Source organism: Xenopus laevis, chromosome 8L (genome assembly GCF_017654675.1).
Source record: "Xenopus laevis strain J_2021 chromosome 8L, Xenopus_laevis_v10.1, whole genome shotgun sequence".
NCBI classification, from domain to species: Eukaryota; Metazoa; Chordata; class Amphibia; order Anura; family Pipidae; genus Xenopus; species Xenopus laevis.
Window position 1 is genome coordinate 114,970,602 of NC_054385.1, and position 18,833 is coordinate 114,989,434.

Sequence of the window (18,833 nt, forward strand, 5' to 3'; positions counted from 1 at the left end):
GACTTGCAGAACACTAGCCATGTTGCCACTACTGCTATAAATACATTTTTCTTCTTTAATGTTTCACTATAGGGGCAAAATGTTAAAAATGCACAGACCAGTCATGGCCATTGCATAATGATGAGTATTATGAGTATAATAATGAAATCTATTACCTGGATTGTCATTATTTGGATGTTGATACCATTCCCTTGCTCAACAATGAATAACCTCAACTCTCCTGCCTGCTCACTGAATAGACAATATGCACAATATGCACAATATGAAAATCATGCGAAAGGCTACCTGCAGGAAGGAGACATCATGATTGGGATCATCCTAGATATATTCACTAAAATGGATTATCAACAAGAAAACTTCACAGCCCACCCGGCACAAAAATATATGATCTTTTCTAGGTATTGCAAGTTCTGACACTGACACGGGATATTGAGCTTCAGTTGTATTAACAAAGGGCAAGGTGTAAAACTAGGGGAAGACAGAAATGACAGTGCTTAGTAAGGCTGTACAATATAGCATAGCTTATAAATACATAAACACTATGTAGCATATATTAAACTAAAGGGGTGAGAGGCATCTGCATATAATATAAGGCCTAGATAGTGAGTAGTGATGGGCGAATTTATTTGCCAGGTGCAAATTCGCAGGATCAAAAAAAAATGTTGTCAAAAAAACGGACGCTGGCATCAAAAACTAGACGCCAGCCCCGTTTCGAAAATTTTTCGCCGTTTCGCAAATTTCTCGCAAATTCGCCCATCACTACTAGGGAGAAACATATACTGTATAGTAGGGCCATGAGGTAGCTGCAAATATAACAGATATAAACTTGCATTTAATATACAAAACAAGTAAATAATTATCTGCCTTTATAGATAGGCTTGGACTATAAACAATACCTACCAACGATGCTACCACGAGGCTGGATGGGTAAGGATTGCTGCAGATAGGGATGCGCTAGCTGTGAACAATATGAAGATGGCAGCTACAGTGATGATTTCGTGGTATTACACAGGATCACATGGTAGGGGTATGGTGGCCTAAGAAGGACATTTCTATAGAAAAGGCATAACCATATAGGTAAATGACAAGGTGATGCAATACAAACAATAAAAAAGTGCTGGAGGCATAACAATGTATATAACTGCATTATTTATATGAATGGAAGGTTTCAAGAAAGATTCAATTTTACATTTACACATGGAAGCAGTTTTATTGAAATTTGAATTTAAATTTAAATATTTTAAATAGACTAGTTTACATTTTTGTATATTCACTAAACACTTTGCTGTTAACCAACTAACACATTAATCAATGAAATCTAGGCGTATTGCACTGGTTTACCAGACCAGTACTGGCAGTGGGTTACAGCTGCAGCCGTTGTTTTTGAGATCAGGTCATCTGTTGGGCCCAAGGTTCCCCAATTCAACAATATGTTATTTAAAATGTGCTTTAAGGGCAAAGTGCCTTAAATTCCAAGTAAGTGTGGTTCCTTTTTATTTTCTCCTTATTGCTGCAATTCTTCAGAATGTGGCCAAGTGTGCTGAGCAATTGAACACTTATCTGCTTTGTGAGGTGTTAGAGCTCAGCAACCACGTTTCTTAGTCATTTTTATTGGTAGCCTTCCTTTATTGGTGCTTCTTTTTCACCTTGAAGGAATTGTTCAATAAAAATAAAAACTGTGTAAATAGACAGGATGTGCAAAATAAAAAAAAATGTTTTCAATATGGATTGAAACTGGATGTATAGCATAATAGCCAGGACACTACTTACTGCTCTGCAGCTCTCATGGTTTCCCCTGATTGGTCAGTGGCAGTGGGGCACAAGGCCTGACCTGTGAGCTAAGGATTCATTGCAAACTCATTGAACAGTTATGCCCCCCCACTTAAAGTTGTGGTCTAAATTAGAGTTAGATAGTTGCAAAGCAAGTAGTGTTCTGGCTATTATGTTAGACAGCCAGTCACTCCAACCTTTATACATTACATTTTTGCGTAACTAACTATATTAGAAACATTTTTATTTTGCACAGCCTATCTATTTACCCAGTTTTTATTTTTACACTGAAATGTTCCTTTAAGGAAAACTTTGCTAACATCATTTTATGGCTTCTCTCTCTGTTCATGGTATGGGCAAAACATTGTTCCACTAATACTAAATTGAAGCTGTTCTATTTTTTGCTTCTTGCTAAGTAGATAATTAAATTACCAGTATACATCATTAATCCTTCTCGTCCCTTTGTTTTAACTGTTTTGTTACCCCATCATGCAGCAGGGATTAATTGTGCATCTAATTATCTAGCTCTCAAGGACCAAACATATACTTATTCCAAATTTCAAAATTAAATCTGTTTATCTCAAGAAATAACAAAAAAACATAGTTTTTTGGGATTAATACAATAATCAAAAAAGTATTCTATGTACAGGCCCTATTCATTAAACTCATGTTGATCATGTTCATTGGTATTGGCCCTTTAAACAGGCCTGTGTAAGCTCTATGATAATTCATACAAGACAGTAGTGTTTCAGCTATGGAGTCATCATTTGGAAAGATTGTGCTATTGATTTGCTGGATTTGATTTGATTGATTGTTTGACTTCCCTCTATTGCAAAATCTCCAGTCATTTGTATCTTCAATTGAGCCATGCCCTGGTTTTCATACTATGTATCTAACCCAACCTCCTTTAATTAAAAACAAAAAACATATTCACTAGTTGTTAGGGTGTGCTAAGTTTCTGTAGTTGGTCTGTTGTGGTTTTTCCCTTCACTTGTGTCCTAGGTTTGGCTGTACTCTGCACCTAGTGCTGGACTAGAACCTGATAGGTTAAGTGGAGTAATGGAGTATAAATGGAGTAATGGAGTAAGTACAAGGAATAAAAGAAAAAAAGAACACAGTAAAAAAGAAAAAAAAAACATAGTCAATAGTTCTCCTTAATGTGGATTGTCCCAATTTTCAGTAGTTGGTCTGTTTTAATTTTTCTCTACACTTGTGTCCTGGGTCTGGCTGTGCTCTGCCCCTAGTGCTGAATTGGAACCTGATGATTTCAGTGGAGAAATGGAGTAAGTAAGAGGAACCAAAGACAAAAAAAATGTATGCACTCAGACTTGAGAAGTGTAAATTTTACTAGTATACCCATCTAACCTCAACAAGCACTAACTGCAAGCCAAGCACCCAAAGGATTCATAATACTACACATCTTGTCTTTGAGGCCTTTGTCTAACTGTAATATTTTGTGCTTTTTCCTGCCTAAGTTCTGCCTTCCAAAACTACCGTCACTTTCTGGCTGCCATTTTTGCCATTAAAGAGATCAACAAGAACCAGAAGATCCTGCCTAATTTGACCTTAGGATTTCATATCCATGATTCCTGGGCCAGTGAGAGAAAAGCCATTACTAGTACATTTAGTATACTGACAGGGAGCACTAATTTTGTGCCTAACTACAAGTGCAATAAGAAAAGAACTCCTCGTGCATTTGTAGGACATCTGCTCTCTTCCATATCAAATGTCATATACCAACTTAATAGCATCTTTGGAATTCCACAGGTATGGGATAACCCATAATAACCTTTTAAGTATTTTTCTAAAGTGCAAACATTTTAATTCAAATATAACTGTGGCAAACCAAACAGTAATTGTGCAAATATACATACTTTCATTGAACTTTGGTAAAATACAACAACCAGCTTTAACAGGATTAACAAAGCATATATTTTTGGCTTTATGCACCAGATGTTTTATGTGGCATGAAGTGTAAGATATCATAAGCTAATACTGTTGAAAATCCAGAATTATGGGGGGGGGGCATCTGAAAATGCTAATACTGAAAGAGCCTCTTTGTTAAGGTAGTTCTTCAAAGAAAAATGCAATATTAGATTCTGTAGGCATAGGAACAAAGTTGGTATTGATTTGTTACTGGATAAAGTGGAATTTTAAAGTCAAGTCCTATGTAGTAGATGCAGTGCTCAGAAGGAATTCCAGCACAGAACATAAATTGTGTTTGTAGTATTTTACCAAACAGTAAATAATCAAGACAGCTCAGTAACATTTACTGACATTAAGTTCGAGTGAAGGAATAGAAGAAAAAATACTTCGAATCTCGAAGTGTTATTTTGGCTACTTCGACCATCGAATGGGCTTCTACGACTTTGACTTCGAATCGAACGATTCAAACTAAAAATCCTTCAACTATTCGACCATTCGATAGTCGAAGTACTGTCTCTTTAAGCAAAAACTTTGACCCCCTAGTTCGCCACCTAAAAGTTACCAAAGTCAATGTTAGCCTATGGGGAAGGTCCCCATAGGCTTGGCTATCTTTTTTTGGTCGAAGGATAATCCTTCGATCGATGGATTAAAATCCGTCGATCGTACGATCAAACGAATTGCGCAAAATCCTTCGACTTCAATATTCGAAGTCGAAGGATTTTACTTCCCCAGTCGAATATTGAGGGTTAATTAACCCTCAATATTCGACCCTTAATACATTTGCCCCTAACTAAATTGACCCGACAGTGAAGGGCTAAGGTAGTGGACTTACTAGGAGATTACTATTAGCGGAGAACATTTAGATCAATGATTAGTAAGTGTTATTTGTGGAGCTCAAAGGGCAACTGGGATTATAACTGTTAAGTGTATGTGGGTGATTTAGATTTTTACAGTGGTACACAAGTGAGAAAGAGACACCAAAAATGCAGTACAGTAGGGCTTTGCCTTGAATTTATTTAATTGCAGTCCCATAACACATATTGGGAACATAGTTGTGAGCAGACAACAAATCTAAATAAACTCATGCTCATATAAGGACTGACAACACAGAGTTTTCCCTCTTTGTAACAGCAGTACTGCCATCCTGCCCCTGGTGGAAACATTCCTCTTTTTGCAACTCTCCTAGTTACTATGTCATAATGTGTAATGGAACTTGTGGAGATAAATTTAAATTTATTTGATGTGGACACGTGTGAAGAGGCAGCTATGGGGTCTATTTTCTAACATTCGAATTTCTATTTTCTTCACAAATCTTTAAAATTGGTGGGTTTTTTATTTCTCTAAAACTCTAAAAATTTAGATTTATTAAGAGTAAAAACCATAATATATGATAATAATAATAATAATAACTAGAGGGTGTCGTTTCTGAAGAAACCACGGGATGTTGGCTATGAAACGCTATAGGTGTCTTGCCCAGTCGCTCCCGGTGCCTAGAGAGTACACAAAGTCGGTAGAATCCGGATTAAAACGGTGAAATTTAAAGCCAATCCAATTTTACCATTGAAATCCATTCAAACAAACTGGCTATTTTTGGCTCTGCCCACTTTTAAAAATTTGCATCCCAGTCACCCCTTCACCAAATGGACCAAGTTTGAGCACTCTTACATTAACAGTGTAAGATTGACAGGAATTTAAATATTCCCATTGAATAGCGTTTGGTAAAATGTGATTGGCTGTCTTAAGCTCCGCCCAGTTTTCTGAATTTTAACCCCAGTTACCTAGTCATGGTCAGTGCCAAGTTTGGGGCCTCCGGTTTTAAAACTGTGAGAACGGCGGTAATACAAAATTTTACATTAAAGTCAAGAGGTGAAAACTGATTGGCTGTTTTTGGCTCCACCCACTTTTCCTAAATTTTGACCGCAGTCACCCAGTGAGTAATTGAGTCAAGTTTGGTACACCTAGCATTTAAACTGTGATAATAGCAGCAGTTTATCATTTTTCTTAAGGTCAATGGCTGAAATCTGATTGGTTGTTGTTGCCCCGCCCCTTTTTTTCCTAATTATGAACCACAGTCACTCAGTGACTAACATTTCAAAGTTTGTGAATGCTGTGATTTAATGTGTAAAAATGGCAGCATTTTTATTTTTTTCTAGTGAAAATCAATGAATGAAATTCGATTGGTTGTTGGTGGCTCCGCCCACTTTTTCTAAACTTGAAGTGGAAACCCCCAGCGGCCACATTTGTGATATTCAAGGTCCCTGACATCAATACTGTGAGAATGGCAGCCTTCTTAATTGTTCCCATTAAAATCAATCAAAGAAATCTGATTGGCTGTCTTAAGCTCCGCCCAGTTTTCTGAATTTTAACCCCAGTTACCTAGTCATGGTCAGTGCTAAGTTTGGGACCTCTGGTTTTAAAACTGTGAGAACGGCAGTAATCAAAAATTTTACATTGAAGTCAATAGGTGAAAACTGATTGGCCGTTTTTGGCTCCACCCACTTTTCCTAAATTTTGACCGCAGTCACCCAGTGAGTAATTGAGCCAAGTTTGGTACACCTAGCATTTAAACCGTGATAATAGCAGCAGTTTATCATTTTTAATTAAGGTCAATGGCTGAAATCTGATTGGCTGTTGTTGCCCCGCCCCTTTTTTTTCCTAATTGTGAACCACAGTCACTCAGTGACTAACATTCCAAAGTTTGGGAATGCTGTCATTTATTGTGTAAAAATGGCAGCATTTTTATTTTTTTCTATTGAAAATCAATGAATGAAATTCGATTGGTTGTTGGTGGCTCCGCCCGCTTTTTCTAAACTTGAAGTGGAAACCCCCAGCGACCACATTTGTGATATTCAAGGTCCCTGACATCAATACTGAGAGAATGGCAGCCTTCTTAATTGTTCTCATTAAAATCAATCAAAGAAATCTGATTGGTTGGTTTTGGCTCCACCCACTTTTCTTAATTTTAATCCCAGTCCCCCAGTGACCAACTGTGCCAAGTTTGAGGACCCTGCCATTAACCGTCTAAGAGCGGCAGCAGTTTAACATTTTCCTATTTATTTGAATGGCTGAAATTTGATTGGCTGTTGTAGACTCCGCCCACTTTAGGTAAATTTTAGCCGAGTCACCCAGTGACCCACGGTGCCAAGTTTGGGAGAGCTCTAGCTTTAATACTGTGAGAATTACAGCTGTTTACATTTTCTCATTGAAGTCAATAGGGAAAATCTGATTGGTTGTTTGCGGCTCCGCCCACTTTTTTGGGTCCCCACAATTTTCATTGGGCGTTGGTAGCTCCGCCCACTTTGGGGTGCCCCCCCAAAATACTTATTTTTATTCGGGGTGACATCAACTATATGTGGTCCGAGTTTGGGGACTGTATCTTCAAAACTGTACAAGTGGCAGCGATTTGAAATTTTTCCCTGTCAATCTCAATGGGAAAAAAGGGGTCGTCGGGGGGTCGCCACAGGGGCGGGGTGGGTCCCCAAAATAGGACAGAATTTTTCAGCTTCACCCCATGACTAAATGACCCAAGTTTGGTGAGTGTAACTTCAAAGCTGTACAAGTGGCAAAAGTTTCAAGTTTTCCAATGAAAGTCTATGGGGAAAAATGGGGTCGTCGGGGGGTCGCCACAGGGGCACGGAGGGTGGGATCGCTTAACAAAGCACATGCAACCTATTCGGGTATGAGCCGAACAAGTGTGCAAAGTATCATAATTGTACTCCTAAACCTCTGGGAGGAGTAGCGTATAGAAAATTGCTAAATTTTCATTGGGCGTTTGTAGCTCCGCCCACTTTGGGGTGCCCCCCCAAAATACTTATTTTTATTCGGGGTGACATCAACTATATGTGGTCCGAGTTTGGGGACTGTATCTTCAAAACTGTACGAGTGGCAGCGATTTGAAATTTTTCCCTGTCAATCTCAACGGGAAAAAAGGGGTCGTCGGGGGGTCGCCACAGGGGCGGGGTGGGTGAGATCGCTTATTAAAGCACAAGCAACGTACTTTGCTATAAGAGGAATAAGTGTGGAAAGTTTGGCGCTTGCACCCCTAAAACTGTAGGAGGAGTAGCATTTAGAAAATGGGGTTCGCCAATAATAACTAGAGGGTGTCGTTTCTGAAGAATACAAGAGTCCTCTGCACTCAACCCATTATCAATATATTTAAGACAGAGACATTTTGTGCATACTGCTACTGAAAAATGCCTTACCCTTTAAACAAAACAGGGATTGTTTGTCCATATATTGCAATATATTTAAGCTGGCCAACTACGTCAAAGTCATCCCATATCTGGCCAGTCCTACGCTCAATTTTCATCTGATTCATTAAGAATTCTATGGTTTAATTATACATTTTATAAAAGGGACGAATACGTTTTACCTGCAACTTACTTGCTGCTTTCAAAGTAAAACTCCCAAACTTGGCTGCCCTTTTATTAGGCACCAGTGGGATCACCTGACTATAGTTGGAGGGGGTGGGAGCTACAACATAGAGCTGGTCACTGCTCTTGTAGAACTATAACAAACAAGGGAAAGTTGTGCTCACCACTAGTTTTTAAAAACATTAGGCGGGGGTGCAATGAGGCTGTGACCACAAAATACATATAGACAAATACAAGATTCCTCTGCACTCAACCCATTATCAATATATTTAAGACAGAGACATTTTGTACATACTGCTACTGAAAAATGCCTTACCCTTTAAACAACACAGGGATTGTTTGTCCATATATTGCAATATATTTAAGCTGGCCAACTACGTCAAAGTCATCCCATATCTGGCCAGTCCTATGCTCAATTTTCATCTGATTCATTAAGAATTCTATGGTTTAACTAGAGAGGTACATTTCCTGAAGAAAATGTGAGTGGTGCTTGCCGTGGCAAAACTCAGGCCCAAATCTGATTGGCTGTTGTTGCCCCGCCCCTTTTTTTCCTAATTGTGAACCACAGTCATTCAGTGACTAACATTCCAAAGTTTGGGAATGCTGTCATTTAATGTGTAAAAATGGCAGCATTTCTATTTTTTTCTATTGAAAATCAATGAATGAAATTTGATTGGTTGTTGGTGGTTCCGCCCACTTTTTCTAAACTTGAAGTGGAAACCCCCAGCGACCACATTTGTGATATTCAAGGTCCCTGACATCAATACTGAGAGAATGGCAGCCTTCTTAATTTTTCCCATTAAAACCAATCAAAGAAATCTGATTGGTTGGTTTTGGCTCCACCCACTTTTCTTAATTTTAATCCCAGTCCCCCAGTGACCAACTGTGCCAACTTTGAGGACCCTGCCATTAACCGTCTAAGAGCGGCAGCAGTTTAAAATTTTCCTATTTAATTGAATGGCTGAAATTTGATTGGCTGTTGTAGACTCCGCCCACTTTAGGTAAATTTTGGCCGCAGTCACCCAGTGACCCACGGTGCCAAGTTTGGGAGCTCTGGCTTTATTACTGTGAGAATTACAGCTGTTTACATTTTCTCATTGAAGTCAATAGGGAAAATCTGATTGGTTGTTTGCGGCTCCGCTCACTTTTTTGGGTCCCCAAAATAGGACAGAAAAGTCACAACACCCCATTCCCGAATAAGCTGAACGGTTTGACACCTCATTCATGGGTCTGCGACAAACTAATTATTCGATAAATTCCCCATTATAAGTCAATGGGGCAAATTTGGGGACCTCTCCTGCCCCGGGGGTAAAACTTATACCCTCGTGTGGGGTATCATCTGACACAGGTCACAAACCTCTTCAAATGTGGTAAATTTAACGTTTCTACAAGATTCCCTCTCTGCGCTAGAATCCGTCAAAAGTTGGCCTCAATGTTAATCTATGGGACTTTTCGGGGTGGTTAATTGCCCCCGCAAGGGGCAATTAACCACCCACCCCTTAGAAAAGTCATACCACCCCATTCCCGATTAAGCCGCACGATTTGACACCTCATTCATGGGTCTAGGACAAACGGTGCGGGACTAGTTACGCGCCAAACTTTCATACGGAAGAAGAATAAAAATAAGTTTGCAAGATAACAGTAGTGATGCTTTGCTTCGCAAGCACCACTAATAATAATAAGAAGAACGAGCTGAACTCGAAGAACAGTATGTTGGCTATTTCATAGCCAACATAATAACGTGTAGTGTACAAGAATTTTAGTTATGGAAGCTTTTGTCTTTTGCTTTAGGGGGGCAATTTACAAAAATTTGGATTTTGTTTTCTTTTTTTGTGGGTTTTCGCTCAAACTCTAAGAATTTCAATTTATAAAGGGGCAGATTTATCAAGGTTGAAGTGAATTTGAGGGAATTTTCGAAATAAAAAAATTCGAAATTCAAAGTAATTTTTTAGGATACTACAACTTCGATTTTACTTCGAATTCGATTAAGTTTTTGTAGTCGAAGTAAAATCATTCAATCAATCGCTGAACGTTTTAATCATTCAATCGAACGATTTTACCTCGCCCGCAAAAAGCTCAAATTCGGTAAAAAAAAAATTTGACTTCGATATTCGAATTTGAAGTGTAGCCATTCGATGGTCGAATTTCGAATTCGAAAATTCCTTTGATAAATCTGCCCCTTGAGTAAAAACCACAAAAAACCACAAAACCACAAAAAACTCTAATATAAGCAAGTAAAAGCTGTTGAGCTGTTGAGGTCCAATAGAAATCAGTTGGAGCTGAGCTGATCTTATTGGACCATTTTTAATCAATTAAGAATTTTATAGGGGAATGTAATTAAATATCCCAAGTGATGTTTTAAATTGCATTTTTGTGAATGTTTATTACTGCTAAAATAATTTGCTGGTGAATATTAAATCACACATTATAGCTAAGCAAAGGTTAAAATTAACCCTTGCTCTGGAGTTTTGTTAAATATTTAATAGCAAAATACACTTTGCTATTGAAAAATGTTATTAGATAGACTGCAAAAGCTATTTGGTCACAAACTTTGCAAGGTCGTTGAGGTCAGTTACTGGTCAAAATTAATGCAAACATGGTCGCTTATTATCACAAACATTTATTTCACTAACGAAAGAAATTACATTCCCCCATTAGAAGTTTTAAGATTTTTTTCTCTAGTAAATGCCTGCAAAACATTTTTAGAGGGTTTTTTTTGTATTTCTTTGAGCATCATTTTTTTAAATTTATATATTCTAAGCATATAATAAATGACATGGCATTCATTGTTTAAGAGAAATTGGTTTTTTCGTGGTTTCTAAAACCTCAACAATGTTAATGTTAATAAATGGGCCTCCTGTCGTAGGACACAATATATCTGGAGAACAGCTTTATATTGTCTATAAACCACACATTTTATTTTTGCCAAGGTGAGTTACGGAGCTGTGGATAAATCATTCTCTGACAAAATTCACTATCCATTATTTTATCGAACATTGGCAAGTGAAACTGCCCAGTACCAAGCAGTCATCCAGCTCATCAAGATTTTTGGATGGAACTGGGTTGGGATGATATTCTCTGATGATGAGAGTCACCAGAAAGCCAGTGAAGAAATGAAGAATGAGATTATTAGAAATGGCATTTGTGCTGCCTTTGTTGTTTATGTTAGTGAACAAATCAGTAGTATAGGGTTTGCATTAAAAACTTTAAAGAAGGCAACTGCCAAAGTTGTTATCGTGTATAGCACAAATGTTCTCTTTCTGCAGATCCTTATTAATAAGAGTTCCTTAGCAAAGCATGTGGCATGGTTAATCCTGGCATCTTCACCATTTATTTTTAATGGCATGTATACCAATAGTTTTAATGGATCAATTTTTTTAATTTCTCGCAATGGAAACATACCAGGTCTACAAGACTTTATTTACAAGGCTAATCCTTCAAGGTCTCCTTATAATGATCCATTCACGGCTTCGTTTTGGTTAAATAAATTTAAGTGCCAGCCTGAGCAAACCTTTAGGAAATCATCATCCAGCTACCGTGTATGTGATGCCAGGGATACATTACACGAATTCGATTCAACATTTGATATAAATAAATTTAGAAGAACATACAATATGTACATTGCAATTTATTCTGTGGCACATGCACTTCATGCTATGTACACTGATAAAAACATTGTTGGGAGTACCCTGCCTTCTGACAAAACAACACAGGTCTTTAAGGAAACACAGGTATGAGTTTTCTTATGAAGTTTGTCACATATATGATATTTCATCATAGTACGGGCACATTTATCAAGTGTAGAATTTCGAAGTTAAAAAACTTCAATATTTGACCATCGAATTGGCCAAAAAGTCAAAATATTTTTTTTTGAAAATCCCTCGATCGATCGATTTTCTTTTTTGGCCGTTTTCGGTCAAATTAAAATCGTTCGATCGATCATAGAAATTTCTACGATCGATTGAACGATTTTAATTCGACTGAAAACGGCCAAAAAAGAAAATCGATCGATCGAGGGATTTTCAAAAAAAAATATTTTGACTTTTTAAAACTTCTAGGAGGTCCCCATAGGCTAACATAGCAATTCGTCAGGTTTAAGGTGGCGAAGTGTCAAAGTCAAAGTTTTTTAAAGAGACAGTACTTTGATTTTCGAATGGTCGAATATTCAAAGTGTTTTCAATTAGAATCAAAGTCGAATTTGGCCTATTCGATGGTTGAAGTACCCAAAAAATTCTTTGAAATTCGAAGTTTTTTAATTCAAAAATTCACTTCGACCCTTAGTAAATGTGCCCCGTAGTGTCATGATAAAATGTGTATATAAATACTATAATAATAATAATAATAATAATAATAATACTATCTTGTAGTGTACAAGAATATTAGTTAGGGAAGCTTTTGTCTTTTGCTTTAGGATGGCAATTTACAAAAATTTTAATTTCTTTCTTTTCTTGAATTGTACTTTTTCTTTAAAATTTTGTGGATTTTCTCTAAAAATCTAAAAATTTAAGATTTATTAAGTGTAAAAACCACAAAAAACTAAAATACAAAACTTTGTCAAGAAAAAGCTTTCAAAATCACACAGAAGTTAATGGGAGCTACCTGATCCCATTAGACCATTTTTAATCAGACTTTTAGGTAGAGGGCTTGAGCATGCTCAGTTTGCTCCTCACTCCGTCTCCCCATCCCTTCCCCCCCCCCGCTGTAATCTGAGCCCAATGCTATGAGTGAGCAGGGAGAGACTTAGGCAGGAAGTTATGTCACACCAAGCTAATATGGCAGCTGTTTTAAATGTCCTTTAAAAAATAGGCCTCCAACTGTAAATTTACAATATGCAGGAAATCAACATCAGTGATCATTTATTTGAAAGGCTTAATAAAATGTACATCACTGTTTGCTGTACATGCAGTGTGGGTGTGACCACATAATTCATCCACAGAGCAAAAACAACATCTGTGCTTACACATTTCTAAATGGACGTTAAGACGTTTTGTACAAAAAGGACAAATAGATGAATACAATCAAGTACTTTTCAGTGTAGGGCTGGCCATTCCAGAAATTACTTTGATATATTTTGCTCAGTACAGAGGGGGTGCAAGTGCTTCAGGAACTAAACAATGCACATTTGGTGCACTCTTGCATTTGCACCCCCAGACATCAAGAATTACTCCTATATCCTTTGCCTATATATTGTATGTTATTTATATAGCTCGTAGCTATGCTAATGTGGCAACTTATTATCTTTGTAGTTACACAATTACTTAAAGAAGGTTAATTTCAAAACCTCCTCTGGGGATAATATTTCCTTTAACGGCAACGGTGAAGTTCTGGGATCTTTTGTTATAATTAACTGGAACATCTTTCTTAATGGAACAGTGACTTCAAGAGACGTTGGGACCTTTGTATCCTCTCGGTCTCCAGAACTTGTTATTGACAAAGAGTCTATCCATTGGCCACCTCCATTTAATCGGGTACTGTATATGCACTGCAATAAATAAGAACATGTTTGTTTCATTGTCATTCATCATTCATTCATCACAGTCAACTATACTCCAGGTCATGTAAATTAATTTGTTACAGTGTGAAAGATACAGATGAAGCACGTGGTGTAATATAGTGACTGTGGTTCCTTGTTAAAGAAAGCAGGTTATTTATTAAGCACATACCTTTTTTTGTTACTAGGTCTGGAAATTACATTGGAAACACAGATAACTATATACACCAACAAACATGATACAATGCAAATAATTCTGTAGAGGCTTAAAGTATGTTTTTTTACCTTGATGTAATTATTTTATGGTTTCAATGCTTAGACCCCTACCTCAAGTTGTGGTGCCAGCTGTCTCCCTGGTTACAGGAAAGTTCTGGTGAAAGGAAAACAAATTTGCTGTTATGAGTGTGTTCAGTGCTCTGAAGGAGAAATATCCCCATTGCCAGGTAGGTAGTAATGAGTAAGTTAAATTATGATTGAAAAAATAGAACTGAATGGTAGTGATGGGAGAATAAATTCTCTAGGCGCGAATTTGCAACAAAATTTCACCACCAGTGAATATATTTTCAAATATTCGCTAGTGAAAAATCTGCTGCAATGAAAAAATTTGGGCGTGCATCAAAATAATTTTGACGCCCATTGACTTCAATGGTTTCGCTAATTCGCCCATCACTACTAAATGGGTTAAAAGCTGTAGAAGTAGACTATGTAAATATATGTAAATATATATATATATATATATATATATATATATATATATATATATATATATATATATATATACAGTATAGCTATATCAACCAGAGTCACAATAAGACTTACAAGACAAGACTTATAATGTGTTACTAATTGTTGATTATTTTCTTATTTGTTGGGGGGTAAGACAACTTATTAACTTTCACCTTAGTGGCTCCAGCCTAAATTATTATAAAAATGTAAAGTGCAGAAAAGATTTGAATTGGCTTGCAAAATAAATGACCAGTTTGTAAGCAATTTCATGGTCAAGTGGCATCAACTTAATTGTTCAAACAAATTATATAATGAAAAATAGATTAGGTCTTTGGCTGATGGTCCATTACCAATTAAACTGTTGGCCAACTATAAAATCCATTTTTAAAACTTACATCCAGTACAAAAAACACTAGAATTTAATTCATGGGGTCTTATTCATGTGGACTGTTGGTGGCCTATTTGGACCAAATCGGCAGTATTGAAATATGTACTGTATATGGCTTGATTTACATACACAATGCCATTCTAGTTGGAAGAGTGCTAAAATAATTAATTTCCCTGCAATCTCTGTGTTATTTGTGAACCTTAAATTTACAGGTATTCATTATGATTTTTTTTAAAAAACATTGATCTATGGTGAAATACAGAGTAGCTGAATGTTCAATGCAAATAATTTTGCTTTAAAATGCTGAAGCAAAAGTAGCCAGACAACACTGGATATAATGCTGAAATTCAAAAATAGCTGGAGGACCACAGATTAGAAATTTCTTTTGATGTTAGTCAGATTATATGAACACTATTTTCAATTGTTTTAGATATGGAAAACTGCATGAGGTGCCTTGAAGACCAATGGTCCAATGAGAAGAGGAATAAATGCATCATGCGTGACACTGAATTCCTTTCTTATGAAGATCCTCTTGGCGTGGCCTTAACTGTAACTGCTCTGTTTTTGTCTTCTTGTACAGCTGCAGTTTTTTGCATCTTTGTAAAATACAAAAATAACCCTATTGTAAAAGCTAATAATCAAGAGCTCAGTTATCTTCTTATTCTTTCCCTTTTTGTGTCCTTCCTTTGTTCCTTACTATTTATTGGAAGACCTATGAAGGTGACCTGTTTGTTAAGACAAGCTTTGTTTGGTTTCATCTTTGCTATTAATCTTTCTTCCATTTTGGGGAAAACAATTACTGTTATGATTGCTTTCAATGCCACTCAGCCTGGAAGCAGGCTCAGGAATTTTGTTGGTACCAAGGTCCCTAAATATATTCTTCTACTCTGTACACTTCCTGAAGTTTTAATTTGCACGCTGTGGCTCATAATCTCTCCTCCATTCCCTGACTATGACACTCACTCTGTAACAGGAAAGATCATTTTGCAGTGCAATGAAGGATCATCTTGTGCATTTTACATAATGGTTGGTTATATTGCCTTGTTGGCTTTTGTTAGTTTCTTTGTTGCTTATCTTGCCCGTAAATTACCAGACATATTTAATGAAGCACAATATATAACCTTCAGTATGTTACTGTTCTGCAGTGTGTGGATCTCCTTCATTCTGGCGTATCTGAGCACCAAAGGCAAATATTTAGCAGCAATGGAGATATTTGCCATTCTTGTTTCCAGTGCAGGACTTCTTTGCCTTATATTTATTCCTAAGTGCTTTATTATCTTATTTAAACCACCTGCATGTGCTAGAGGTCATTTAGTGGAAACAAAACAGAAGCAAAACTATATGTAGAAGTTAGACGTTGCCATTATAATTAAGTGTGTTTAATTAAGGTGTCTTCACTTTACAGATCACCATCTAACAGATCATACTCATCAGAATCTATGGGACCAATTCATTAGATAAAAAAAGATTAATTGATTTCAGAATCTGTGCCATAAAATCTAGACTTCATTTGCAGTGTGATTATATGATGTGGTAAAGATTATATGATGTGGTAACAGACAGCTATATATGTAATAACCCATGCTAGATCTATCACTGAGATGGGTCATCCTGATTTTGACACAACCTGCCCCCATACTTTTAAGTATAATCGTTGTTGTCTATGGAGGCAGGATCTGTATCTTTTATTACATGTGTAAACCTCTATAGATGCCACAAAAACTATATCTCATCATATACCTTATATATTTATGCTGAATAATGTATTTATAATCTTGAGGAACATAATGCCTTCCAAATATTCATATTTGAGACAAGAGATGTGTACATTCTCTTGGACCTACTGGACGTTTCTGCAGGCTGCAATCAAGTACTTTAAAACTTAATAACTTACCATTTTTGGGGGGAATATCCCCAGGGGAATCCTTCATTAGTTTCCAGTTTGTACACAACAGACATGAGTTGTCTGACAACCTAGTGGAGGACAATAAGGAGGGTGTCTCTTGAGGTATGTGATAATGTTCTACCAAGGATTTGCTCTTCTACATTATGGTTGCATTATTCTGCCCTTTCATGCTATGTCACTAAATTATTCATTATGTATATTTATAATGATTTTGGAGCCTGCTCTAAGTGACCATAATCTTACAGTAAATAGAATGTACTGACATAATGTTGAGTCCAAGATGGAGCCCATGCCCCTAACCACCCACACTTCTTTTATTCCTCCCCCATGCTTGACCCACACACTCCCCTACCCCCTGCTTGTTCCCCACCATTTTCTCCTCTCTGATGGCACCCCCTGCCCATTGCTGCCAGGGAAAATGCCTCTTCCAAGTTCTGCTCCTGAAAATGAGGACCAATAAACATTTATTTCCTTTTATATTCTCATTATATTAAGTGGTGAGGTATAATGAATTTTACTCTACTTTGTTTAATAGTTCACTATAGTTTCTTAAATGTTTGAGTCATTTTGATGTTTCTTAAAATTGTGAAATGGAAAGACCATGTTTGCAAATTTAATGACACATATTAGAATATTAGACTATTGTAGACAAAGTAAACTATGCTAAAACAAAAGCTTGTTGTGCCTCAAAAATGTACATAAACATTATTATGGCTGTAAGTTGTGGTACTGAGGAAATAGCAGTAGCTGTATCATGCCTTAAATTGTACTCTTATAGAAATTAAGTACTTTAGTACTTATAATTCCACATATGTAGTTTATGGGATTAGATGTTTGTAGTTTTTTTATTGGTAATACTACAGGAACAATTAAAAACATAAACTCAGAGCATAAGTTTGCCAAAAATAGTAGTGTAGATCAACCAGTTGCTAGGAACTTTAATGACTGTGGCTACATACTCTAAATCCCAGGTAGTTGATATGGGGTCTAAGCCAAGGTGTGATGACAACAGACTATAGGAAAATTGGGAACTTTCCCAGGAATTTGACTTAAAGGAACAGTTCAGTATCTTTGCAGCTATCTTGGTTTCCACTGGTTTACCCTGTTTTTATCTTTACACCGAACTGTTCCTTTAAAATGTTTTATTAATAAACAAACTATATTTAATTATAGAATAAAATAACAAGATTGTAATATTTGTTTTTAATTGATAGAATTGTATGCGTTAACACTGCAACTTGACATTGTATATCATATGCTGGGAATGTGTATAAAAATGTAACCTTACAATAATTGAAATTTTATTAAAGAGAAGCCTGCTAAGCTACTGACATCAATAAATAAAGACTTTTTTTAAGGAGTGTTGTCCTTGAACATATATGGGCAGTTATTGATCTACAGCAAAAAAAAAAAGAGCTATCCTACAATGCTGAATTGTAAATACATAGTCTAAATATTCAAAACTGTAAATGAGAAATATCACATGCCTTACGATACACATCTTGTTTATGTGCAGAAACTTATTATGCAGAAATTAGTAGACACCAGAGTCCACATGGGGTGTCTGGGATGGGTGTTGAAAGGGTGATGTGTAGGTTATTGGGTAGAACAGCAAGTGAAGTATATTGGGATCGTGCATTTTTAATATGATAGGCTACTTACTTGTCAGATTATACATAGGGATGGGTGAATTTTTTCGCCTTGTTTCACCAGAAAAATGATGCCCATAGACTTGTAAGGTGGTGTGCGTTAAAAAAAAAAATATGCACGGCAAAAAAAATTGGGCTAGACATATTGATAGTTTCCCAGGTGCCCTCAGATCATGTGACTAGAGATATTGTCAGACATATTGTCAGTTTCCCAGGTGCCCTCAGGTCATGTGACTTGTGCTCTGATAAACTTCAGTCATGCTTTACTGCTAAACTGCAAGTTGGAGTGATATCATCCCCCTCCCTTCCCTCCACAGCGGCCCATCAGCAGCATATCAACAGAACAATGGGCAGCTAACCAGACAGCAGCTACCTGACACATCTACTGAAAGATTTTTTTAGCCTTGCTAAAGCTCCACCTAGTGGTAGACATGAGCATAGCACTACAACCTAGTGTTTTAAAGTAATGAAAATATAATATACTGTTGCCCTGTACCGGTAAAACTGATTTGTTTGCTTCAGAAACACTACTATAGTTCATATAAACAAGCTGCTCTATAGCAATGGCGGAAATTGGAAAAAAAAACTATAGCTACATGGCACA

General features: G+C 36.8%; 1 protein-coding gene across 1 annotated transcript; it reads left to right on the forward strand.

The window, feature by feature from the left end:
- Positions 1-201: 201 nt before the first annotated feature.
- On the forward strand, positions 202-16,021 carry LOC108699023 (vomeronasal type-2 receptor 26). The gene is made up of 6 exons (XM_018230881.1): positions 202-398; positions 3,246-3,537; positions 11,000-11,800; positions 13,316-13,537; positions 13,880-14,003; positions 15,105-16,021. The coding sequence occupies exons 1-6, from the start codon at positions 202-204 to the stop codon at positions 16,019-16,021; spliced, it is 2,553 nt and encodes an 850-aa protein (XP_018086370.1).
- The last annotated feature ends 2,812 nt before the right edge of the window (positions 16,022-18,833 follow it).

What these genes read in the sequence shown, in the direction of transcription:
- LOC108699023 (XM_018230881.1), top strand. Translation starts at nt 202, where the DNA reads ATGAATAACCTCAACTCTCCTGCCTGCTCACTGAATAGACAATATGCA. An exon ending in AAATATATGATCTTTTCTAG is followed by an intron (nt 399 to 3,245) that starts GTATTGCAAGTT and finishes TTCCTGCCTAAG; the next exon opens with TTCTGCCTTCCAAAACTACC. An exon ending in AGGTCTTTAAGGAAACACAG is followed by an intron (nt 11,801 to 13,315) that starts GTATGAGTTTTC and finishes TTATCTTTGTAG; the next exon opens with TTACACAATTACTTAAAGAA.